This window comes from Salmo salar, chromosome ssa03 (genome assembly GCF_905237065.1).
Source record: "Salmo salar chromosome ssa03, Ssal_v3.1, whole genome shotgun sequence".
Classification (NCBI taxonomy): domain Eukaryota; kingdom Metazoa; phylum Chordata; class Actinopteri; order Salmoniformes; family Salmonidae; genus Salmo; species Salmo salar.
Window position 1 is genome coordinate 67,200,914 of NC_059444.1, and position 26,109 is coordinate 67,227,022.

The 26,109-nt window shown below is 43.1% G+C and overlaps 4 protein-coding genes across 25 annotated transcripts in view; 2 read left to right on the top strand and 2 right to left on the bottom strand.

Annotated features, from left to right (window-relative positions):
* The window catches only part of LOC106601165 (myosin-10), a 66,993-nt gene extending 65,148 nt beyond the window's left edge, over positions 1 to 1,845 (top strand). For both annotated transcript variants that reach the window (XM_045716125.1, XM_045716126.1), the window contains one exon: positions 130 to 1,845. In XM_045716125.1, coding sequence (XP_045572081.1) covers positions 130 to 286 — 157 coding nt within the window. In that variant the 3' untranslated portion in view covers positions 287 to 1,845. The remainder of the gene's footprint in view (positions 1 to 129) is intronic.
* Positions 1,846 to 4,281: 2,436 nt separating this feature from the next.
* Positions 4,282 to 10,321, bottom strand: LOC106601166 (ubiquitin carboxyl-terminal hydrolase 37). The gene is made up of 16 exons (XM_045716132.1): positions 10,246 to 10,321; positions 9,315 to 9,898; positions 9,117 to 9,202; positions 8,975 to 9,017; positions 8,678 to 8,797; positions 8,366 to 8,497; positions 6,886 to 7,024; positions 6,622 to 6,758; positions 6,353 to 6,446; positions 6,176 to 6,255; positions 5,901 to 6,038; positions 5,724 to 5,797; positions 5,496 to 5,563; positions 5,251 to 5,320; positions 4,695 to 4,833; positions 4,282 to 4,478 (listed from the first exon to the last, which is right to left on the bottom strand). Exons 1-16 carry the CDS (start codon positions 10,270 to 10,272, stop codon positions 4,415 to 4,417), a joined length of 1,995 nt encoding a protein of 664 aa, XP_045572088.1. The 5' UTR covers positions 10,273 to 10,321; the 3' UTR covers positions 4,282 to 4,414.
* Positions 10,322 to 11,422: 1,101 nt separating this feature from the next.
* rd23b (UV excision repair protein RAD23 homolog B) lies at positions 11,423 to 12,602 on the top strand (the record flags this gene model as incomplete). The annotated part of the gene is given in 3 exon segments (NM_001165275.1): positions 11,423 to 11,604; positions 12,274 to 12,435; positions 12,556 to 12,602. Coding segments are annotated over 3 exon segments (275 nt in total), but the record flags the coding sequence as incomplete, so codon positions are not given.
* A 6,893-nt stretch (positions 12,603 to 19,495) lies between these two features.
* nfixb (nuclear factor I/Xb) overlaps positions 19,496 to 26,109 on the bottom strand; it is a 162,563-nt gene continuing 155,949 nt past the window's right edge. For all 21 annotated transcript variants that reach the window (XM_045716153.1, XM_045716137.1, XM_045716136.1 and 18 more), the window contains one exon: positions 19,496 to 24,548. Coding sequence is in view for 16 of the 21 variants with exons in the window: in XM_045716137.1 (XP_045572093.1) it covers positions 24,534 to 24,548 (15 nt within the window). In the remaining 5 variants the exon portion in view is untranslated. The remainder of the gene's footprint in view (positions 24,549 to 26,109) is intronic.

A 26,109-nucleotide genomic window follows, 5' to 3' on the forward strand; every position in this document is an offset into this window, starting at 1 on the left:
TTAGAGCCCCACACACACACAAACTCTAAGATGATATTTTTCACACAAACAGTTGTGTATATTGGCCAAATTGTGGTCCTCGTTACTAATACCTCTCCACCTCTCCTGGCCCCCGTCTGTCCCCTGCAGGCGTGGAGGCCCCATCAGTTTCTCCTCCAGCCGCTCGGGCAGGCGTCAGCTGCAGGTGGAGGGAACATCGCTCGACCTCCTATCCGACGACGAGGTGGAAAACAAGCCCACGGATGCCAATGCCAACGAGATGCCAGCGGCTCCCCAACCAGAGTAGAAGCTCTCCCTCCAGCCCACACACAGCATGGCCTCCACCCCCACAAACCTTACCCCTGTCCTCCTAACCCCAGACACCAGCAGTGGACCCCGCTACTCTGCCTTACCCCTCTATGGCAAGCTGCAGGGCCAAGCAAATCCATAATCTCCTCCATTTGAATATACTGCACATCAAGCCTTGGATTTGTTTTTAACATCAATTGCAGATAAAAGTGAATTTAAATTGCATAGGAGTCTGAGTGTGCAACGGCACTCGAAAACAACAGGAGTTTACCATAATTATGTTAAGCTACTTCCCTGGAACACCCATTAGAATCAAACAGCCCTCTAGCTAGAATTTAACCACTGTCATTACAGTTGGTTTACTGGCACACAGGTGGACGACTGCACACAAGTCAGTATAAACATGTGTCTTTGATGATTGTACAGGATTGGACCAGGATATGTAAAACAAAGCACAGCATAAGTGAGGGAATTATTTTTCAATGGTAGCCTAAATGACGATCCCACTGAATTTTTTCATCAAAACCACCACTGTCATAGAGATACTGCAATCCACTTAGTTTAGTATAAATATAACTATGTGAATAACTATTTGGTAGCAGGTTTGTAGTAAATGAGATTGTACCACGCCATGATGCCTCAGCACTTCCCCTATATATATGACCAGCAAAAGACCCTGCTAACTTTACCAATATAACCTTGTCCAATAACCCACCATTTATATTTGACATATCAATCTAATTTAAGTGGTGTATGATAATGTGTGGAATTAGGTTTGTTAGACTTGGAGCAAAGGCCTTTTTTTTTAGAGAAGATAGCACAAATGTGTGGTTGACATACTACAATACTGCTATGTATAATTCTGCCTATTCAGTTATGTTTTCTGTACCATGTACAAAATGCTTAACTCAAAATGCATAAGGTTTCTTTGACATCTCGTGTCACCTTAATATCAATGCATTACAAATGGCTGAATAATCTTAGCATGATTTACAGAAGGGTAATTCATGTTTATTGAAGTTTTATTGAGTGTTAGAGCATTGGTTTTAATTCAGTGGTTCAGGGTAGAGAAATCGATCAATTTGAATATGCACACTTGTTGATGCCTTGATTGTTAATGTTAAACATAAATTACCATTTTGTAAATTAGTGATTCCATATGAGGCCTTTATTAATTATTTTAAACCATAACAAATTGGGGGGAAAATGTTTATCTGTTTCTTTTGAAAGACACTTCTCAATAAAGACATGGGGGGGGGGGGGGGAGTGTGTAGCATTTGAACCAGTTTCATAGCTATAGTTTCATATCATACCATAAGCACCTCTCCCATCATGTTGGTGTGAACCAGTGTTAAAACAGAATGATTTATGGAGCCTTCTGTCTGCCAGACAGAAAGTAGGATTTCAATGGGTTCAAAGCTTTAATATCCTGAAGGTTGTTATTATTAGCGGGCTGGCTGTTGACGACCAGGTATTCATCATCTCCTTTTATTTCTTGTATTTCTAGCCTTTTTTTGTTATTGTTGTAAAAGACCAATAAACATATCCATTATAGAATTTTTTTTTCTTCTGTATTTCTTGTGCAACACATTGATGTCCTCTTAGTCTTTCCCACAGTAGTTGTGGGAAAGACTGTCTTCCAAACTGATATGTGACGTACGGTCTATGTTACATTGCCATACATTGTTACATGACTTTATTGTATTTGTGGTTACATTAAAACCCTGAGGGAGTACGTAGACTATAGACTGTGCACAGACACACAATATTATTGTAATATTATTAACTTTTTACCCAACATGAATGAATGATAGGGATTGCCTCTTATACAGTGCATTCGGAAATTATTCAGACCTTGACTTTTCCCACATTTTGATACGTTACAGCCTTATTCAAAATGGATAAAAAAAAATGTAAAATCCTCATCAATCTACACACAATACCCCATAATGACAAAGCGAAAACAGGTTTTTAGAAATTCTAGCAAATTTATACAAAATAAAAAACAGAAATACTTGTACATGATTGATTTGGAAAGGCACACACCTGTCAATATAAGGTCCCGCAGTGGCATGTCATGTCAGAACAAAAACCAAAGACTCCAAGAGCTGGCCGCCCAGCCAAACTGAGCAATCAGGGGAGAAGGGCCTTGGTCAGGGAGGTGAACAAGAACCTGATGGTCACTCTGACAGAGCTCCAGAGTTCCTCTGTGGAGATTGGAGAAACTTCCAGAGGACAACCATCTCTGCAGCACTCCACCAAGCAGGCCTTTATGGTAGAGTGGCCAGACGGAAGCCACTTCTCAGTAAAAGGCACATGACAGCATGCTTAGAGTTTGCCAAAAGCCACCTAAAGACTCTCAGACCATGAGAAACAAGATTCTCTGGTCTGATGAAACCAAGATTGAACTCTTTGGCCTGAATGCCAAGCGTCACATCTGGAGGAAACCTGGCACCATTTCAATGGTGAAGCATGGTGATGGTAGCATCATGCTGTGGGGATGTTTTTCAGAAGCAGGGACTGGGAGACTAGTCAGGATCGAGGGAAAGATGAATGGCACAAAGTACAGAGAGATCGTTGATGAAAACCAGCTCCAGAGCGTGTAGGATCTCAGACTGGGGCAAAGGGGTCACCTTCCAACAGGACAACGACCATAAGCACACAGCCAAGACAATGCAGGAGTGGCTTGGGGACAAGTCTCTGAATGTCCTTGAGTGGCCCAGCCAGAGCCAGGACTTGAACCTGATCGAACATCTCTGGAGACCTTAAAATAGCTGTGCAGCGACGCTCCCCATCCAACCTGACAGAGCTTGAGAGGATCTGCAGAGAAGAATGGGAGAAACTCCCCAAATACAGGTGTGCCAAGCTTGTAGCGTCATACCCAAGAAGACTCAAGGCTGTAATCGCTGCAAAAGATGCTACAACAAAGTACTGAGTAAAAAGTCTGACTACTTATGTAAATGTGATAGTTCAGATTTTTGTTTTCTTTATAAATTTGCCCAAAAAATCTAAAAACCTGTTTTTGCTGTTATTATGGGGTATTATGTGTAGATTGGTGAGAAGAAAATGAGAAGAAAATGTGGAAAAAGAAGGGGTCTGAATACTTTCTGAATGCACTGTAGGTACATTTATTAACTACCATGTACAGTAAAGGACAATAAATTGCACTAGGTCGGTGAGATGTTTTATATTTATAAACATACAGTAGATAGCCTACAGTGGGTACATGCTTTGTGGTGTAGGCTGTTTCTTCTGGTGGTCTAGTGCAGCCTGATGTCCTGGTGATCTAGGGCAGCCTGATGTCCTGGTGATCTAGGGCAGCCTGATGTCCTGGTGATCTAGGGCAGCCTGATGTCCTGGTGATCTAGGGCAGCCTGATGTCCTGGTGATCTAGGGCAGCCTGATGTCCTGGTGATCTAGGGCAGCCTGATGGTCTAGAGCAGCCTGATGTCCAGGTGGTCTAGGGTAGCCTGGTGGTGGTCTTGTGCAGCTTTATTCCCTGGTGGTGTAGGGCAGCCTGGTGGTGGTGTAGGGCAGCCTGGTGGTGGTGTAGGGCAGCCTGGTGGTGGTGTAGGGCAGCCTGGTGGTGGTGTAGGGCAGCCTGGTGGTGGTGTAGGGCAGCTTGATGATGGTGTAGGGCAGCTTGATGGTGGTGTAGGGCAGCCTGATGGTGGTGTAGGGCAGCCTGATGGTGGTGTAGGACAGCCTGATGGTGGTGTAGGACAGCCTGATGGTGGTGTAGGGCAGCCTGATGGTGGTGTAGGGCAGCCTGATGGTGGTGTAGGGCAGCCTGATGGTGGTGTAGGGCAGCCTGATGGTGGTGTAGGGCAGCCTGATGGTGGTGTAGGGCAGCCTGATGGTGGTGTAGAGCAGCCTGGTGGTGGTGTAGGGCAGCCTGGTGGTGGTGTAGGGCAGCCTGGTGGTGGTGTAGGGCAGCCTGGTGGTGGTGTAGGGCAGCCTGATGGTGGTGTAGGGCAGCCTAATGGTGGTGTAGGGCAGCCTGATGGTGGTGTAGGGCAGCCTGGTGGTGGTGTAGGGCAGCCTAATTCGATGAATCTGATGTTTCTTGGTATTGTGGTAGGTGTTACTCCAGGTGGTCCCTGGGCTCTGTGCATCTCCCTGAGTTTTATGATGGGTTCTCCTGGTGCTTCTCCTGGTCCTGAGGGGCCTGGTCTCCTTCACCTGCTCCACTACAATGAGAAATGACAGTGAGATCTTACATGTACATACAATGTCTGGAAAATAACACATATAGAGGGATTACAGGTTAAAGGGATAACTCTTAATGTGTGGTCAATGAATCATCTTTCTAGCTTTGGTAAACACTTTTTTTTTTCTTGATGACTCATTGTTGTGATTGACTCCATTTGTGGCATTCTTCTCAAATGTGTGGGCTAGAGACTTACCTGCAGACATAGAACAGGATGTAGGCAGTCTGTGCCCTCGCCCTCAGCACAGTGGCCTCATCTGTCCTCAAGACACGTGCGTCATCCAGGCAGAGCCACCCACTGCCACGGCTGTCCAAAACATCACTGATGTAGTGGCCTGGGGAACAAGGGAGACAGAATAGTGTACATTTGTAATGGTCTGGGTGTAGCTGGAGCAGAGGAGTCAGGCGCAGGACAACAGATATGAGTAATAAAAGTAACTTTACTCAAAATTACCAAAATACATGACGTAATACCAAGCCCACATAAAAGGACCGAACTACATAAAACAAACACGCACAAACACCATGGGGAAAACAGAGGGTTAAATAATGAAGATGTAATTGGGGAATTGAAACCAGGTGTGTAAAACAAAGACTAAACAAATGGAAAATGAAAAGTGGATCGGCGATAGCTAGAAGTCCGGTGACGTCGACCGCCGAACGCCGCCCGAACAAGGAGAGGGACCGACTTCGGCGGAAGTCGTGACAACATTAAGCTTTCAGAATGATGTGCATGTGTGCGTGCATTTTACCTGTATACATGTTGTCTCCCAGATGTGAGATCACACTTGACAATTTGAAGATATTGTCTGGCTGGTGTCTCTGTAAGGAAACACATTTAATAATAGGATTGTTATTTTGTCTACAGGATAGGGGTGCCTTCTAAACTGCCTTATCTTGATCCACCCACTATCTCAACTGGATCTAATTATCTGTTATTTATATATTTCTCTCTCTATATATATATATTTCTCTCTCTCTCTCTCCCTCTCCTCACCACAGCGGCTGCCTGCTGCCCCTTCTCACTGTCAGCTGGTTTCTCTAGCTGGTCAGAGGAAATTGAAGCTGGTGGGGGTATATCAAATATAGTGTAAATACAAACCAAAAAGTGAAGTGGAAACCTATCAACAAATATACTCTTAACTTCAGCTTCCGACTTGCTTTCCTCAACAGTCCTGTTTCATGTGAGGGTGTTCTGCATGATGTCAGTAACACAATGTCCTACCTGGTCTATCAAGGGTGCCTTTCGGGGAGTTTGCAGGTGTGTTGTCCATGTTGTTGTTCCCCTGTGAGCTTGCCCTGTGTAAATTGATGGCTTTGAAAATCAATATCTAGTGTGTGAAAATCCTGGTGTGTGTTGGCTGCTCAATGTGCAATGTCCCCAAACAGAGAGTAAACCAACCTGGCTCCGTGCTGGACAGGGGCTGTCTCCCCACATAGGACTGGGAGGGTCAGTTCTGCAGGGATGGACATGGGATCGTCCACCTTCTCTGGCTCCCAGTCGCCTGCAGTAAACCGCTTAATATGAAGCATTAGGACCCTGCTCAGAGACAGACGGACAGGCAGACAGGCAGGCAGACAGACAGGAATCAGTCTTGTACTCAAATCAATAACCCAGTTTGGTGAGTTAGATCAGGACTGTCAATTGTAATCTGAGATGATGATGGGGGGACTCACCGGGGCAGTGTGAGGAAGTGCCTAGTCACAGATGCCATGCTGCCTGAGCACTCCCTGCATGCACACTCTAACGCAGATGGCTTGGTGACAAAGCATAGCAATACAATTATGAACATGACATTAATGATAGTGTTCCTTGACATACTCACTAACTCTTGGTTGAAGCTAAGTGCTGACCTTAAAGTAGAGGTCCAGGCTGTGTGTCAGGTCTTGGCTCAGGCTCAGTGACAGGTGATTGTAATCCTCCTGACCATACACTATAACTCCACAGCTTCAGAGGTACGGAGAGAAATGCATCAGCTCTCCAACACAAACCTTTTGATCCCTCTACACACTAACTATCTTAATGCTTTACCTCTGTATCCTGCATGTTATGCTGACATTAAACCTCCTCACAAATGTGATGAAGACATCAGGGTACACCGTATACAAATGACAGCTGTTACCTGATGCAGGTACGGAAAGTCTTCAGCTTGAATTCTAACTGCTTCACGGGGCAGGTGTATGGCTCTGGGGAGCCCTTTAATGCCATACCCTCCTCCTTCAGCTGAAAGAGGAGGAGCAACACACATTCATGGGCATCCTAAGAGAAGAATGGGAAAGAAACAGAAAATACATCAACAACTACAACTGAAACAGAGCTAAGGAAAAAGACTGTCACCTGTCCCAGGTTTATTGTTATGTGAGTCTTTTAGCATATAATATCTTACCTGTTCACCGTCGTCCTCATAGTCCTCATTGACAACAGATAGACAGCGCTTGACTGTTTGAAGGATTTTCTTCTTTTCCTTTTTCTTTGCATTGACAGTGCCTCCAGAAAGCCTTGCCTGATGTAACTTGGCAAAGCAGCTGTGGAGGGAGACAAAGAGCATGTATTCAGGTTTCACACTCTCACTTTGGCCACAGATTAGTTCTGTGCTTCTACTTTAGCCTCTGATCAGATATGATTCAGCTGATTCCTGATTGTGACAGGAAATCACCTCTGGTGTTAATCAGTAGCTGAGTTGGGTGTGGTTTTATCTTAAAAATCATGAGGCACTAAGGGTGTACGAAAGAGAGTATACATACATACATACATACATACATACATACATACATACATACATACATACATACATACATACATACATACATACTGAACAAAAATATAAATGCAACACGTGAAGTGTTGGTCCCATGTTTCATGAGCTGAAATAAAAGATCCCATACATTTTCCATATGCACAAAAAGCTTATTTCTCTCAAATTATGTGCACAAATTTGTTTACATACCTGTTAGTGTGCATTTGTCCTTTGCCAAGAAGCTGATTAAACAGCATGATCATTACACAGGTGCACCTTGTGCTGAGGACAATAAAAGGCCACTCTAAAATGTGCAATTTTGTCACACAACACAATACCACAGACGTCTTAGGTTTTGACTGCAGGAATGTCCACCAGAGCTGTTGCCAGAGAATTGAATGTTCATTTCTCTACCTTAAGCCGCCTCCAGCATCGTTTTAGAGAATTTGGCAGTACATCCAACTGGTCTCACAACCGCAGACCACACGTAACCACACAAGCCCAGGACCTCCACATCTGGCTTATTCACCTGCGGGATCGTCTGAGGGGGTGCTGAGGAGTATTTCTGTCTGTAATAAAGCCCTTTTGTGGGGAAATCTCATTCTGATTGGCTGGGCCTAGCTCCCCAGTGGGTGGGCCTATGCCCTCCCAGCCCCACCCATGACTGTGCCCTTGCTAAGTTGTGAAATCCATAGATTATGACCTAATGAATTTATTCAATAGACTAATTTCCTTATATGATCTGTAACTGAGTAAAATCTTTGAAATTGTTGCATGTTGCGTTTATATTTTTTATTTAGTATACATACAGTACATACATACATACTGTACATACTGTACATAAATACCACAGGAGGTTGATGGCACCTTAATTGGGGAGGTCGGGTTCGTGGTAATGGCTGGAGCGGAATCAGTGGAATGCTATCAAATGCATAAAACATATGGTTTCCATGTGCTGGATGCCATTCCATTTGCTCCGTTTCAGACATCATTACGAGCCGTCCTCCCCTCAGCAGCCTCCACTGATACATACATTGAGGCGGGACTGTGTACTGTAACTATAAGCGTCTAGGTGGGTGGGTCAGTGTGTGTACAGGTGGGACAGGAGGGTGAGAGCGAGGCTGTATACCATAGCAGTTTAGAGGAGGGGGAGGAACTCCAGGTGTCCTGCTGTCTCAGGATGTCACTACAAAATGCTGGCAGCCCCAGCAGGCACTGCAGAGCAGAGTTCATGAAGCACGTGTTGCCAATATTAGGCAACCTGTGGGAAAGAAGCCATCAGTACCACACTAATATCTGAACTGTGGACCAAAGGTAAACTAATGAATGGATTTGTAAGGCATGAACGCAAGATCTGAGTACCACACAGAATTATTTTAAACAAAAAGCAGAGCTCAGAGATAAGAGTAGGTGTGTGTGTGTAGGTGTGTGTGTGTTTTACCCGAGGAGCTTGGTGTTGTCTTCACCCTCGCCTGTGCAGCTCTGCTCCCCCAGCTGGGTGTTACTCTTTCTGAACAGGTTGCGGAGGCGGGCCATGGCGTCCCGAGACCTGACCAATGGCCTGGAGGAAGAGAGACAGGTTAGAATCCTCAGTAGCAGTAGCTCAACACCAATCGGTCTGTTTGAACACTGTTTTAATGTACAGGCATACAGATATTCCTTACCATGTCATGGTGTGAGTGACAACTCTTATGTAGAGTCGAGTGAGATGAAGGTGGCTATTGTCTACAGTACTTACCTCTCCAAGGAGACAGAGGAAGCCCTCAGGTCAATGGAGGCCTCTGCAGAGAGAGACCGAGAGACGGACAGCGGTAAGAGAGAAGCTTTGTCAAAGATGAATTGAGAAAAATAGCACCAACAAATGGCACCCGTTTACAGACCTGCGATGCCAGCAAATCGGGGTACCATTCTCTTTGTCTGTGGAACAACTGCCCCCACCTCTTTGACCTCAGAGCTCATAAGATCTCTGTAAAGACACACAGACATATGCATTAGATTAGCTATATTATATTGGCTTTTTCATTTCAATTCAATGGTGTTGGTTGGCATGAAATTTGATATCAGGCTACATACAGTACCTGGCAGTCTCACTGTCTTTGTTGGTCTCTCCATGGTGGTCAAGGGGGTTTGGAGAGGAGGACTGGGGGGCAGGGGAGGAGACGTGGGTTGGGGAGGAAGGGCAGGCAGGACTGGGGGGAGTGGCAGAGGAGGATGACTGAGTTGAGACAGCCAGGGAAACACAGGAAGCACTAAAATGGGAGGAGGTCTGTGATCCTTCCTCTGAAGAAGAAGAAGAGGAAAAGGAAGAGAGAGATGACATGTGGAGAGAGGAGAGGGAAGAGAGGCTGAAGAACTTCGAGAGAGTGGAAGGGGATCTGGCAGGGGATCCAGGGGGTGAGGGGGGTGAGGGGGATGGAGTGCCAATTGGTGTTTGGCCAGACAAGGGGTCGAGGGGCGTCAGAGATGTTGTAGACGGTTTCAAACGGAAAGAAGAGAGAAAGGAAGAATCAAGTTGGTGGTGATCCTTTACGTTCTTCTTCTCCCAGTTTTTCCAAACTGATGCAGTTACCATGCTGGCATCCAATGACGTCAGTTTGGGTGGGATTGGGAACGGCGATGGACAGCGGCTCCCAATCCCGAGGCGAACTCTGCACTTCTTTTTCTGTTTGGAGAAACATTATATAGCTAATATAGTACATAACAAATCAAATAAAAAGATATTTCTTGCTTCACAACAGAGCTTGTTATATTTGAACTTGCAGCAAAGGTCAAACCCAAACCATATGATCTGACAATAAAATATAGAACTCGTTACCCAATCATATTGAATTCTGTACCATAGTCTAAGAAATAGCAAAAATACATGTTTATGAAAATAAAACCATTGTAACCATACAGTTATACCCTCTAGACAATGACAATGAAACAACTAGGAATAGCTGAAAAGAATAGAATATACTCTAAATTGTAACAGAATGAGATAAATTCTAGCCCAGACTAGACATATACCTTTTTACAGCAACACAAACATCCCATTTCAGTGTATTTGTAGACTATGCCTTATTTTGCAGAACATCAAAATATGTTGCCTATTTCACATTGTGATGTCATAACCCAAATTATGATGCGCTTGACTACTCGTTACCAGCGTAAATAGCCAACAAATCATACACACCAACATTTTGAAAATAATTTACAAAATGAATTGACCGTGTATTCAGAGTTATTCCTATTTCATAAAATATACAAAATAACTAGGTTCTTGCCAATAAACCATTTTTTTATTGAGAAAACTTTGGGTCATCTTTCTCCCACGCTTCCTGGGCCACTGACGCGTGATTGTATGGGATATGGTAAGAGGCTAGGAAATTCGAAGTACTGTCTATCAGAATCAAAATAACCATTATTGGCCAAGTGGTACACATTGACAGAATTTAACTCGGTGAATTGGTGCTGCCAGCAATAGACAAATGTACAGACACATTTACAGCCTATACAATATACAGCAAACATAAAACATATTTATTAGCTTCTATCTTCTTAAGAACTTTAGAGTAACATTTTATTATGGAAAGTAAAATGCCTGTTTCACTTCAGTTGACGCTTATCTGATACAGATCGAACGTAGCTTTGCAATGGTTGTTAGGCGGACCTTTGATAAAGAAAAGGAGAGCCGCACATTCTAACTCAGACTCAATAATTGAATAACCTAATATCCAACGTTCCGACCGACAAGCTGTCTTCATCAGGGTATGTTAGGAGGACCTCTGACCGTACCTCATTGAAAAGGTGCCACTCTGCCTAGTGACTGTAAACTAAACAAAAATACTAACGTTAGTACATTTGTTGTATATTTGCTGTTCTGTAAACCCAGTTGGTCGCCACCGCACCGGTCACAACTGTCAACAGATCATGACATAAATGCAAAGTACCATTTGTTCTCGCAGAGTAGATTGTAGATCCTACTACAACCTGGATAAACTGGCACCACAGGTGTATGATTACACCGAGACATTCATATGATTGACCAGTTAGTGGTTGTAGCTATCAGACTCAGAGAGCGCTCGAGGCTGCAAGTTGGGCAGCAAACCGTTACACTGCACCTACTTCTGAGTTTTGTGTCATCAAAGATGGCGATTTGCTGAGTGCTCATGGACACATCTCATGGTCATGGATAAATATTGTCTTGCTTGAACTTGTGGTTATATTTGGGATTAAATGTAATTTCTGTTTTACTTTTGAATATTTTAAAACACAGCTGTAATTGAAGCGCAAGGGGAAACAGCGTTAGCTACCGCAACAATGCAAATCACGCTAAAAACACTGCAACAGCAGACCATTCAAATTGACATAGACCCAGATCAAACGGTAAGTGCCCATTTGTTCATAATAATGCCAGCTGTGTGCGTTTTATCTAGCCCGCTTAGCTAACTATCTTTTTTGTTATATGCACGAAAGACCAAATTATTTGGTTCCAGATTGTTATCAATTCGGATAATACAACTAACATAGGCTAACGCAAGCTAGCAAGATGTTATTGACACCCCTAGCATTAGCTAACTAGCTAGTTCTTAGTCTTAGCTTTCCAGCGTGCTTGCAAGCTAATGTATGTGTCAATTTGCTAATCCAATGTTGAGTCTCATAATTAGCTAGCTAGGTAAGTTATTATCCGCTAAAACATCAGCTAGCTTGCTACATGACTAGCTAACGTTAGTTATCCCTCATCACGTTAATGTCAGCTTTAGCTAACTAGCGTTAGCTAGACAGCCACATTACTAGCTAGCTAGCTACGTTATCTATTTTAGTTCTTGATTATGCATGTCCAGTTGGATGATTAATTAGCAAAATTCTAGCAGACATTTTCTAGCTAGGTCATAAAGAGTGAAAATAGCTAGCTAGCTAAGTTACATCATGTAAGGTAAACCGCAATGTAAAAAGTTGGGCAATTCAAACAGTCAGTGTTAGCGAGCAACTTTTGGGTTGCACTGTGTTTAACAGTTAAAGCAAGGCTGAACAGCTTCTTTTTGGTTTCAACAGGTGAAGGCACTGAAGGAGAAGATAGAAGCAGAGAGGGGAAAAGATAACTTCCCAGTGTCTGGACAGAAGCTCATATATGCTGGCAAAATCCTGCAAGATGACACACCTATTAAAGACTACAAAATTGACGAGAAGAATTTTGTTGTAGTTATGGTATCTAAGGTACATTTCCCTAATCCATTTTACTTGGACTCCTAATGAGCTGCACCCGCATGTTTTGGGGTTACATGATTGTCTGCATAGATGACAATAATAGCCTGTTTATATCTCCTCTCGATCTAGGCAAAGTCTACCACAGCTGCTTCAACACCTTCCTCAGAGGCACCCAAGGCCCCTGTCCAGGACTCTGCATCCTCGTCATCTGCGGGCCTGGCCCCTGCAGCCATCCCTATCCCCCCAGAGGAGCCCACACCTACAGTCGCAGAGCCCCCAGCTCCAGCCAGGTAGGCATAGAGAAGACAGCCGTAAAACTGCCTTCCCTGTAGCTCAGTTGGTAGAGCATGGTGTTTGCAACGCCAGGGTTGTGGGTTCGATTCCCACGGGGGGCCAGCACAGGGAAAAAAAAATAAAATGTATGAAATGAAATGTATGCATTCACTACTGTAAGTTGCTCTGGATAAGAGCGTCTGCTAAATGACTAAAAATATTAGCCTATGATTTTGTAGACAGTCTGCCAAATTGGAGAGAGTAATAAACTAAGCTTGGGGCCTGTTCAGGAGGGTGGAGCATTACAGAACTCTTAACATAGACACATTTTGTGTAGGACAAATATGACCTAAACATCATGCAACATTCATTACATTTCTATCTGCAACATTGCGTAGTTTTTTCATCTTACTGAATACACCCCCTGTAGTCCCTGTAGCTCAGTTGGTAGAGTATGGTGTTTGCAACGCAAGGATAGTGGGTTCATTTCCCGGGTCTGTACGTAAAATGTATACACGCATGACTAAGTCTGCTAAATGGCATATATTATTTATGGCCACAATATACCACTGAATGTTTTGAATGGGTTGACTGGATTTTTGACCCTGTCGTTCTGTTTGCAGCTCAGACCCCAGTGTGGAGGTCCAGGGGGGAGATGCCTCCTCTGCCTTGGGTGAGTGATGGACTTCGACCTGGCTATGTGAATAATGCGTCAGTGTGGAATGTATCTGCTGTGTTGCTAGATTGATGATAGCATGTAGTATGGGCGTGGGGATTTGTAAGATGCCTTCTAGCAGCTATGTGTTTATGGGTGTAAATATTGTCCATTGTAACTCGGGTAAATAGTTAACAACTTGTTTCTTTTGGTCAGTGACAGGAGCGGAGTATGAGATCATGCTGGCAGAGATCATGTCTATAGGTTATGAGAGGGAGAGAGTGGTAGCTGCTCTCCGGGCCAGCTTCAACAACCCCCATCGGGCCGTGGAGTACCTCCTCACTGTGAGAACCGTCAACACACCACACAACTACCTAGGATACACAATACTGTGCAACCAGGCACCATACACCATGACCCTGCAAAATGACACTGAACAATAGCCCCCAAAAAGACCATGAATGCAAAATTACACTGTACAGCATGGCACCATATTTGATGAAACTTTAACATGGCAGCATGTACAACGACTCAGCAAAATTACACCAGCACTGTGCGACATCAGCTTTCAGAATACAGTTTAACACTGGTGTACTACATTTTTCCAAAAATGCTATTACAGCACATTTACCCTCAGCTTAGAACCAGCCTGTCTGTTAGAGCTGTTTGTGTGAGTATGTGCTGCTGTGTGTTTCCAGGGCATTCCTAGCAGTCCGGTCCAAGAGACTAATCCTCCAGCACAGCTTCCTGCATCTGCCCGCACAGAGACCCCTACTGTAGCTGAGGGTGAGACCATCTGCCTATATCTCTGCTATAGTATTACATCTACTGTACAGTGCATTCTGGAAATGTTTTCAGACCCCTTGACTTTTTCCACGTTTTGTTACGTTACAGCCTTAATCTAAAATGGATTAAATGTTTTTTTCCCTTGGATCAATCTACACACAGCGCCCCACAATAGCAAGCAAAAATAGGATTTTAATAAATAAAATAAAAAGATCACATTTACATACAGTTGAAGTCGGAAGTTTACATACACCTTAGCCCAATACATTTTAACTGTTTTTCACAATTCCTGACATTTCATCCTAGTAAAAATTCCCTGTTTTAGGTCCGTTAGGATCATCACTTTTATTTTAAGAATGTGAAATGTCCAAATATAGTAGAGATTTATTTCAGCTTTTATTTCTTTCATCACATTCCCAGTGGGTCAGAAGTTTACATACACTCAATTTAGTATATGGTAGCATTGCCTTTAAATTGTTTAACTTGTGTCAAATGTTTTTGGTAGCTTCCCACAATAAGTTGGGTGAATTTTGGCCTATTCCTCCTGACAGTTGGTGTTTGTCCCCATGTGGAGTTGCAAACCGTAGTCTGTTTTTTTAATGGGGGTTTTGGAGCAGTGGCTTCTTCCTTGCTGAGCAGCCTTTCAGTTTATGCCGATATAGGACTCGTTTTACTGTGGATATAGATACTTTTGTACCGGTTTCCTCCAGCATCTTCACAAGGTCCTTTGCTGCTGTTCTGGGATTGATTTGCACTTTTCACACCAAAGTACATTCATCTCTAGGAGACAGAACGCGTCTCCTTCCTGAGCGGTATGACGGCTGCGTGGTCCCACCTCCAATTGACTCAAATGATGTCAATTAGCCTATCAGAAGCTTCTAAAGCCATGACATCATTTTCTGGAATTTTCCAAGCTGTTTAAAGGCACAGTCAACTTAGTGTATGTAAACTTCTGACCCACTGGAATTGTGAAACAGTGAAATAATCAGTCTGTATACAATTGTTGGAAAAATTACTTGTGTCATGCACAAAGTAGATGTCCTAACCGACTTGACAAAACTATAGTTTGTTAACAAGACATTTGTGGAGTGGTTGAAAAAACGAGTTTTAATGACTCCAACCAAAGTGTATGTAAACTTCCGACTTCAACTGTAAGTATTCAGACCCTTTACTCAGAACTTTGTTGAAGCACCTTTGGCAGCGATTACAGCCGCAAGTCTTCTTGGGTATGAAGCTAGGGTCGTTATCTTGTTGGAAGGTGAACCTTCACCCCAGCCCTGAGGTCCTAACCTGCTCCAGAGTGCTCTTCATCAAGGATTTCTCTACTTTGCTCTGTTCATCTTTCTCTTGATCCTTACTAGTCTCCCAGTCCCTGCTGCAAAAAAACACCCTCACGGCATGATGCTGCCACCACCATGCTTCACCGTAGGGATGGTACCAGGTTTCCTTCAGACGTGACGCTTGGCATTCAGGCCAAAGAGTTCAATCTTGGTTTCATCAGACCAGAGAATCTTGTTTCTCATGGTCTGAGAGTCCTTTAGGTGCCTTTTGCCAAACTCCAATTGCTCAGTTTGACTGGGCGGCCAGCTCTAGGAAGAGTCTTGGTGGTTCAAAACTTCTTCCATTTAAGAATGATGGAGGCCACTGTGTTCTTGGGGACCATCAATGCTGCAGAACTTGTTTGGTACTCTTCCCCAGATCTGTGCCTCGACACAATCCTGTCTCGGAGCTCTACGGACAATTCCTTCGACCTCATGGCTTGGTTTTTGCTCTGACATGCACTGTCAACTGTGGGACCTTATAGACAGGTGTATGCCTTTCCAATCAAGTTGTAGAAACATCTCAAGGATGATCAATGGAAACAGGATGCACCTGAGCTCAATTGCAAGTCTCATAGCAAAGGGTCTGAAAATAATAGTTTATTTTTAAAACATTTGCTGAAAAATGATAAACCTGTTTTCACGTTGTTATTATGGGGTATTGTGTGGAGATTGATGAGGAAAACATTTATTTAATCAATTTTAGAATACGACTGTAACATAACATGTGGAAAAACTCAAGGGGTCTGAATACTTTCCAAATGCACTGCATAACAGATGAGATTGTTGGAAAGATGGGCATGGCTTATGTGCATTTTCCCTAGTAAGTGTTGTATCTATATCTACTGTATGTATCAACGTATTCTCTTCTGTAAATATTCTGTTTGTGTTGCAGGAGAAAACCCTCTGGAGTTCCTGCGTTCCCAGCCTCAGTTCCAGAGCATGAGGCAGGTGATCCAGCAGAACCCCTCACTGCTGCCAGCTCTGCTCCAACAGCTGGGCCGGGAGAACCCACAGCTCCTACAGGTAACACACATACACCATGCACTACACACACTGATGGCACCACCACTCATACTACCTTGCATCACACACTCCCTATAGTGACACCTCCCAGGTTTTGTGATTTCACAATGTATGTTCTGCCTGTTGCTGATTGCTGTCTACTTATCTTTCCCTATTGATTGAACTCAACAACAGCAAATCAGCCAGTACCAGGAGCTGTTCATCCAGATGCTGAATGAGCCGGCGGGGGAGGTAGGAGACGCGCCTGAGGTGGGGGACCTGGGTGCTGCAGTGGAGGAGGGAGCTCCAGTCAACTACATTCAGGTCACGCCTCAGGAGAAGGAAGCCATCGAGAGGGTGAGGGGAGCTAAAGACCTCTCAATGCACTGTTTAGGGCATAAGATGGCTTCAACTGACAAGAAGACTAGCTAAAAAATGCATACATTGTGACCTTTCTGGTGAGAAATAGTAATGTTGAAATGTAATGTTTTTTTTTTCTCTCCTGGCTCAGTTAAAAGCGTTGGGTTTCCCCGAGGCGCTGGTGATCCAGGCCTACTTTGCCTGTGAAAAGAACGAGAACCTAGCGGCCAACTTCCTCCTGAACCAGGGCTTTGAGGATGAATGAGAGGCGCTGGCCTGCCCTCCTCTCCGGCCCAGCACAAGGACTGCACCCCACTGTAGAGCAACGATCTTCAGGTCATTTCAGGGGGGGGGGGGGGTCTTACAAGCTACACAAAGTATATGTTGATCTAAGGGTGAAAGAGGAATAATGAAATCCACTTGAATTCCAATGGAATGTGTGGGATTTGTTTAGGGCAGGTATATATTGAAATTTTAGAAGAGCTTTGGGAATGGGAGGGAGGGGGCTGAAGGGTTTGCGGAGTGTGTGTGTGTGTGTGTGTACAGGTGGATGCCATTCAATTAAGATGCAAAGTCATTGATATGCATATCTAAGTTTGTTAATGCTCTAGCTGGATGTAATGGAAGCACATTCTCCTTGATGCACTTCTACAATGTTGGTGTATTGAGGCAAGAGGGGAAAGGGAAACTAAACTGAAGGCCATGAAGAGTCCGCTTGTGGTCTGTTCACCTGATTGCACCAGTCCCTCACATTTCCTTTGCCATTCAAAAACCAACCACATAGCGAAACACATTTCTCATCCCATGATATTGTCATATAGGCAAGTACATTTCGCCAGTGGCCAGGCCAAGTTATTTATGGGGTCCCCTCACTTCACCTCAAAGCTAGCGCTTTTAGTTTTCACTCAGATATCCATGATCTCTCTGGGTGTGGAAATGCTCAACATCCTGAGTAAATCGAGCGGTATAGAACAACCAAAATGACAAATGGATGTGTGTATGGTCATATAACCGTACAGGTACATTACTGTGTGGATATGTGTCTGAAAGTTAGGTTTTGCTGAAAGGTGCACAGTTCTTTCTAGTGTTACGTCTCTGATGAGCTGAGCAACGCTGACCTTACCTTTACATATAATCCTCTGAAGGGGGAGGGGAGAGATGGCAGGGACCAGTCCTGGGATGCTGGAGTTACTCTCACTTACCTCTCTCCCAAGGCTGAGGAGTAGACACACCACCTTTCTCATAGGATCTGATTAATAGTACACATGAAGGGCAGCTCAAATACAACGGGACCAGCTGGTCATGAGACACTAAGAGCTGGATTCAGCCCGTATCGTGTAAAAATGTAAGGGTAATTTCCTGTTGAGCCGACATATGCAGCCATTTACCATGAATGCAGTCTTGGCGACTGCGGTAACATTACCTTTAAATTGTCAATAGCGCTATAAAGCGGATATTCAGCACTACAGAGTGAATGGAGCCCAAAATGTCCAGTAGGAACAAGGGTCCACATGAAGGTTGTCCGTATAAAGTCTTTATTAAACCAGGACCCAGTCATAGCCAATCATTGTCATCATCCACAGCCTGAATGAGCCTATTCAGACTATTCAACAGTCTTTAGTGATGAGGTGAATCTGAAGTATAAACCGGCTATCGCCTAGCTTTAACCACCTGTTTCCAACTGAGATAGTAAAACATGAGGCTTGGTTGACCCATGCCTTATTACACTAAGGATTCTCAGTGTTTTGAGATGTTGCTATTGTGGGTTTTCTGAGGGAACGGAGGGTACCAAGAAATGTGTGGTTTTATGAATACTCACTTTTATCAAGGTATGTTGTCTCTAACTTAACATGGCAGGAGTTTAATGGGTCTATAAAAGCTTGTCTCTTCATGAGTTTGGATTGAACAGATGCATTCAAATGTATTGGCTCCCTTGCACAGAATTTCCAGTTTTCCCTTTTCAAAACTGGTTGAATGGCTATTTTTACCCTGCAGGCACCTTCAACTTGCCACAAGTAGGATCAATTACACTTGCCTCAAACCAAATTAATTGTGAATTTAGTTCAGGCCATTTTCGACTTGAGTGATACATTTCAGTTTTGATTTATTTATTGGACCTTTGAAACAAATACACACGTGAACACAAAGTTTAATCTCAACTTATTTTAAAGGAATAGTGAATAGTGATCATGCCAATATGTTTGACTGCATCTGTTTTTGTGAACATGGCTTTCACTGACACTGGCATTTTACAGCTTTAATGCTCAGCTTCATTAAACATCATCAATATGTCATGGCTTCTTATGTTCTATTTCATGCCAAACACTCCCATATGCACCACATTCTTGGTCTGGACAATGAATGAGGCCAACTGAAATTAAACTCAACTTGATCTTATGGAATACAAAGTATTACAGGAACTGGAGTGTGTATAAATTACATTTCTAGTCCAGGCATTTCGGTATCATGTGGGAATGAGTAGTGCTACTCCTGTGGACTTGACCCTCCATGATCAGTATTGGTAAGTAGATTTTCTGATAAGCAGTGAAACTATTTTGGCCTCTTACCCCACTATAACATGATGCAACTCTAGGGTTCTCATCCCCAGCACAGGCAAGCCACCTACCCAATCAAACAGCAATCTGAAAATAAGCAGACAGAAACATGTGAGTTACAGTCAAGAACATCCTTTTATTCAAGTGTTGCTCTTTTCAAACTGTTTTTATTATTATGGAAAAGAAACTGTAATTAACACATGCATTTCACCATGGGCTCTGGGAGGTGTATTCCTGAGGAAGGGAAGCTGCACTGAGGGGCGCGGTGGGGGGCAAGGCCAGCTGGGGGTTCACTCTACACAACACTAAACACGGCCCTACGCACTTTTAAAAACAAACCCGAAGGAAAATAAAAAGACGGGGGGCCCGGGAGAGACAGCTCTCTCTCTGGTGCTGCAGGGCAAGATAGGTAGGGACCAATGTTCTGCCCAAGCAAAGCACACACTGCGAAACCTGTCACTCTGGCTTCTCGACTGGTGCTTTACTTGTCAAAGCTAATACTGCTGCTGGCTTCAATCACTTACAATAAAAACGTGCATATTCTTGTAGGAAACAAGTAGGCCCTCTATCAAGCCTGCTCTTGATTTTGCTGGTGGAATTAAGGTGCTTTAACTGTCTACCACATGTCACATACAGTGTATAGAACCATATGACTTTAGTCTGTAATTGTTCTCACTGTTCATTTGGGGATCTAGTAAATGGGTGTAATGGTTCTCTTGATTGTGGATCTGAGCCTGCCAGTCTACCTGGGCTGGAACCATTCCGTTATAAGGTGCTTAGAATCATTTCAGGTACTTTTTTCACTTGTTTTAATAGCTGGTCTCATGCAACCACTAGAAAGGTGCATCATTAAACGGTCTCAATGTAGCATTGCTGCATAAGATACGAAAATCCAAATTCTGTAATTTTTTTGGGGGGATAAAACAAGAATTAAACAAACCTGCCTATTCTATCCCAGTTGCCATGCAGTTCCCTTGCCCATTCAGAGGGAAATTCCTATGTGTATTTTATCTCCACGTTATGATATGTCATCAAATACATCCCAGTGAAAAACTAGGCGCCCTCACAGACCCTCTCCTCGCCACACCCCAAGAGCCCACCGGTGTAACTTGTTCACTTACATTAGCTGTTGAATGGAGAAGCTGAAGAGATCGGTATGGTATACAATGTGAAGCGTACAGACAAGAATAACATGTGAGCTAACTGCATTCTGCTCAGACAAAGTTTTGCTTTTTTTTTTACCCCTCCATTCAGAGTAAAGGGGTTTGGGGAGGGATAAGGAGAGGGTAACGCAGCTACAGACTACTCCAGTGTCCAAGAGAGACAGAAGACAAGATACAGGAAGACAAGCAAGACAGATTTTTTTTTTTTGCTTTTCTTAATTATTCAACAATAAAAATAACTAAATCACACCAATTTCCTTTAGTACTATATATACTGCTTTGAAAAGCTTGAAGAAGGAGAGGATATAGAAGAAATATGAAGGAGGGGACTTTTTTGAGACGGGCACTCAGGATTACAAGATGGAGTCTGTGAACAAAAGGCACTTTTTAGGGACAACCTTTAAGATGCTCTGATTCTAACACTACATCACCAAACAAATATTTAGAATAATTTACACTGCGGATTGGGAGTGGAAGGGGGAAGGGTTCACTTCTTTGATTTAAACCTGCTCTCATCCTTTCTGTGCTCAAAATACACCTTATATTCCCTCACCTCTTGTTTGGGTTTGAGATAGGAGTCTACTAATCAACTAAACCTACCAAAATGTATTTCACATTACACCTCCCATCTCTCCAAACGCTGTTAATCACTTTGTGGTTGAGCTAACACTTAAAAAAATGGATTCCATATCTGATGCATCTCCCAAAATGGGGAAGATCTTGTCTGTGTCCCAAACTTGATTACTTCGGTTGGCCAGTTTTAAACATGTCCACAGTTTAGAAAATTGGATGCAAGTTGCAATTAATCTGTTAAATAGGTCATGTTTTAGTCAGTTCTCTGGTGATACTGTCATGGCCCAGATGTCCATTACGTCAGGCCTTTTCCACTAGTTCATCATCCCATTGTCAGGATAACCATCTAATCAAACTAAACAGAACGGTCCTCTTCCTGCTATGGGATAAAGGTTGAAGAAAAATGCCTTTTGTCACAACCTTTTCATATAATGAACCCCTCCCCCCTTGGTAAATACAAAAAGAGAAATAGAATAATGCATGTTTCCTAAAATGTGCTTTATGATAACACTTAATTTTGTTTATTACTATTTATGTATAATAGAGTTTGAATGTACTTTATTTCGTAAAAAGCACCAGTTTCATTTAGTGATATATATTTTTGTTTTGCTAAATTGTTCCTTCAGCCCTCCCAGATTTAGAAAACAAATCATTACAAATACATTTTTTAAAAGGAATAAGGAAAAAAAATAAAAACTCATTTTCAATTTACAAAGACTGGGGTTTTTTTTGTCTGCCCTCGTGTTTAGAGTCCCGGAGCAAGTGGACTTAAAACAAAAAAATAGAGGGTTTAGCCTCTCTTTTCTCGTGACGCCCTCAAACAATCTCTAACAGACAAACACAATTTATCTACCCAAGGCATTGCACATGGCTCAATCAACATACATACATTTTTTCAACAACAATACTTCCCAAACAAGAAAGAATAACCAAAATCTAATCTGTTATTTTCCTTGACTACAATGTCACTTTATTGTTTGCTATATAAATCATGTATCTATAGTATTTGCCGTGGACACTTTTTGCTATTAGATGTAGGTGTGGGTGTAGGGACTGGTACTTTTGCTCTAATCAGATATTTAAGATGCATCAATTGACTGTGCCATGCTTCAAAAAATAACTAGACTGCCACAGAGCTTATTTTGCAAATAAAAAAATGTATATATCTATAAATATATATGTGTGTATATATAAAGATGATTGCAATTATTCAGTGAGCTGTCACTGTTTTTCTCCCCAGACATAGCATTTCACCACCATTCACTATTAGCTTATATGTGAGAAAAAGAACCTGAATTCATGTTTAACAAATTGCATAATGGGAATACAGAGGCACTTCCATAGATTAGAAAAGAAATCACCATAGCCATCATAATTCTTATTCAGCAGTGCTAGTTCTCTATCAAGCTGATGAGATGGTTGCCGTCTGGCAACATTGTTTCCCTGCAGTGAAGTACATGGCCAGGCAGTCCAGTTATTTTGTGAGGTTGGTGATTTGAGCTGATGTTGAACTGAATCTTAGTAATGTTAGGAATTCAAATAAAAAGTGAATGATTAAAAACAAAAGGTTCCCTCAGAGATTGCCCTATGTTAAGATTTCCCTTTACAGTCAATCTGGCCTGGGCTGGGTGGTTGTGACTGCTACTTATACTGTAAATGTGCATGTGAGTGTGTGAGTTTGTCAAGTGGCGCTGTGCTAAGTGTGTTCATTTAATTTGTCCCTCTTGATTTCAAAAGGTTTAACTTTTGGCTGGTAAGGTATCTTTAGGGCTGTTTGATCTATAAGGGCTGATTGAACAGAACGAACAGGCTGGATAGGATGGGGAGCTGAGATCGTGTCAGGGAAAAGAGGCGACCATAGCACCCTACCAGACCATCTCAATATGGCCTCTGACTTCAACCCAGGCTCTCCTCCCCAAACATGGGAACAAATATGTCACATCATCATTTTGCTCCGCAGCGTGGCTCTCTGCTCTTGGAACAGGGGCAGTCTGGGAGTGTAAACAAAAAGGGTAAACTTCAGGGAGATGGGAGGGAGGTGGACTCTGGGCCCTCAGCAACCTAATGTCACTGTTTCACTACATGGTACTGAACACTGACAGAATCACCCTTCCTGGCAATACCACTCGAAGTCTCGCTGTATTTCTCAATAAGGTGCTGTCATTCAAACACATTTTTTTTTAAAGCGGACAAATTCAGAGGGACAAGTCCAATAAGAGAAGAAACCAAAAATAAAACAATTCTGTGCAAAAGTGAATATTACTACTGTAGCTGTGTAGTTCTGGGTGTTAATGCAGAGGCCTGTGTTTTTAACTAAGTATGTGTGTTGGGTTCTGTGTCTACTACAAGGGGCAAAAAGAGTGTACTGGAAACGTGTGAATAGCATGTGTTACAGACGTAATAACACCACTTGGGCCCGGTGTGTGTGTGTATATATATATGTGTGTTACAAATGGCATTCATCATTCAAATGAAAGTGGGTATACTTAGCACTTTATTGTTGTGGTTGTAGTTTTGCAAGAGTGAACTGGGCGATTGCATTTTGCTTTACTTGGGTTTGGATTCTTCTGCTGGGATGCTGGTTAGAGTGGAGGCCTTGGTGTTGCTGAACTGTAGGCTGAGACTTTTCATATCATGTTTTTTTCTCTTTCACTAATAATAACAATACAATCATAGGTAAGCCTGTTTTCCCCCCATGCCATGTAGGTGTAATAGTGGACATGAGATTAGTGTTAATTCAGCTTGTAGTGCAACCTTTAGGATATGTTTTGGCATGGTTTCTGTCTTGTTAGTAGTGGGGCTGATTAGGTCAATGGTTATAAGACTGGGAAATATTGGTCAATTGACAGTGTGTTGAGTGACAGGTAGACATCACAGTAGCATGGACTGCTACGTATTTCACTGGAACCTAATGGGTTTGTTTTGTGGGTGATTTGACAGTGGGGAGCGTACCTCATTTAAATGATGGCGTGTTTTGTGCCTTCAAGAGAGTGATTGGATGTCCCTTCAATTTCAATCCCCACTCCTACATCAGTTTTTTTGACTGTTGAACAGTTGCTTTTCCCAGCCATTGCACAATGTGTCCTTGCTCCGAAGTAGAAGGTGACCTTTTTCTCTTCAGGTTCCTCTTTTTGTGTTGCCATGTTTTGCTGGTTCGGTGGTTTTGAGAGATGATGACTTGTCCCAAATCCTATGATCCTCCCGTCTTAAAAATGGGGGGGGGGGGGTCCCTCTGTTTAGGTAATTGGGTCCAGAGTTCCTCTACTAGTATCATGCTAAGATTTCCTGGGTTGCTTTACTTTTTATGTGAGACATAAGGATCGTTGGGCAATTTCCTGTGGGTTATTTTTCTGTTTTCCATGTTTCAATTCCCAATTGTAAAGAAAGATTCTAGACGCTGGTTTGCAGACAGGTCATGTCAGAGGAACCAAGACTGTTAAATAGAAAAAAGAGGACATTGTTAACAGGATCTGCCCCTTTTTCCAATTTTCTCCTAAAATGACACCCAAATCTAACTGCCTGTAGCTCAGGCATTGAAGCAAGGATATGCATATTCTTGATACCATTTGAAATGAAACACTGAAGTTTGTGGAAATATGAAATGAATGTAGGAGAATAACACATTTAAATCCGGTGAAATAAAATACAAAGAAAAAAACAACAGTTTTTTTGTATTGTTTTGTACCATCATCTTTGAAATGCAAGAGAAAGGCCATAATGCATTATTCCAGCCCAGGCGCAATTTAGATTTTGGGCACTTGATGGCAGCAGTGTATGTGCAATATTTTAGACTGATCCAATGAACCATTGCATTTCTGCTAAAAAGATTGTCGCAAGACTGCCCAAATGTGACTAATTGGTTTATTAATAACTTTTCAAGTTCATAACTGTGCACTTTCCTCAAACAATAGCATGGTATTCTTTCACTGTAATAGCTACTGTAAATTGGACAGTGCAGTTAGATTAACAAGAATTTAAGCTTTCTGCCAATATCAGATATATCTATGTTCTTGTTACTTACAAGCTCGTGCTAATCACATTAGCCTACGTTAGCTCAACCATCCCGTGGGGGACCCACCGATCCTGAAGAAGTTTTAAGGTAAAATGTGTACCATTGAAAATAAGTAAACACTAAGTTCCACAATTGACCACTAGAGGCCCCCACACGTTCCTTACACTAACAATGGTCAACTGTTGTCAGCCCCTTGTCATATTGAGGAAATACTCCCAGCTATATTGACAAACTGTACTGGCTGTACTGTAGTGTACTGTACTATAGTGCTATGGGTGTATGGTTTGGCTCTGCTGCTAAAGGCTGTTGTTATTCCTGACTGGACTCAGAGTCCACAGGCAGCGGGGGGAGAGATGGCTGGCGCTCCCTGTATTCAGATTGAGTTTCTCCCGCTCAGTGTGAAAAGAGAGCAGAACTGGGTCGCCGGCCGGGATCTGGCTCCAGTCAACACTGGCCAACATTCTGGAGCCTTGGAAACTCTGGGCCTCCGGGGAGGTGCAGTTTGTTTTGTTTGACTCTAACAGGTCGCCTGAATACCCCCCCACTCCTGCCTCTTGCCCTCCCTCCTCACCCTCTTGCCGCAGGCTCTGTCCCAGCAGCCTATGGGCTTCGTAACTCTTCCCCTGTCAGTTACACTATCTCTCTGTCTCTCTCTCTCCATCTATCTCCCTCTAACACTCTCTCTGGAATCCTTGGCAGTAGTGACCACCCTCTTTCCTTACCCACGCTTTCCTCCCCCCAGCATCCCCTCTCAAGTTCAAGTGGCTATGACATCATGTCTGGTTGCTGCGGGCAACCAGACAGTCGGGACGTGACTTCTCTGAGGAGGGCTGTGCTGAAACTCTCCCTCTCCCCCTCTTTCACTATTTTTCTCCCTCGCTCATTCTCCTGTTTCCTCTCTCCTCTGGCCGTAGAACCGCCTTGCTGCCACCAGAGGGCACTTGGAGACCAAATATCTATGCTCTGGGAGTGAGAGTTCTAT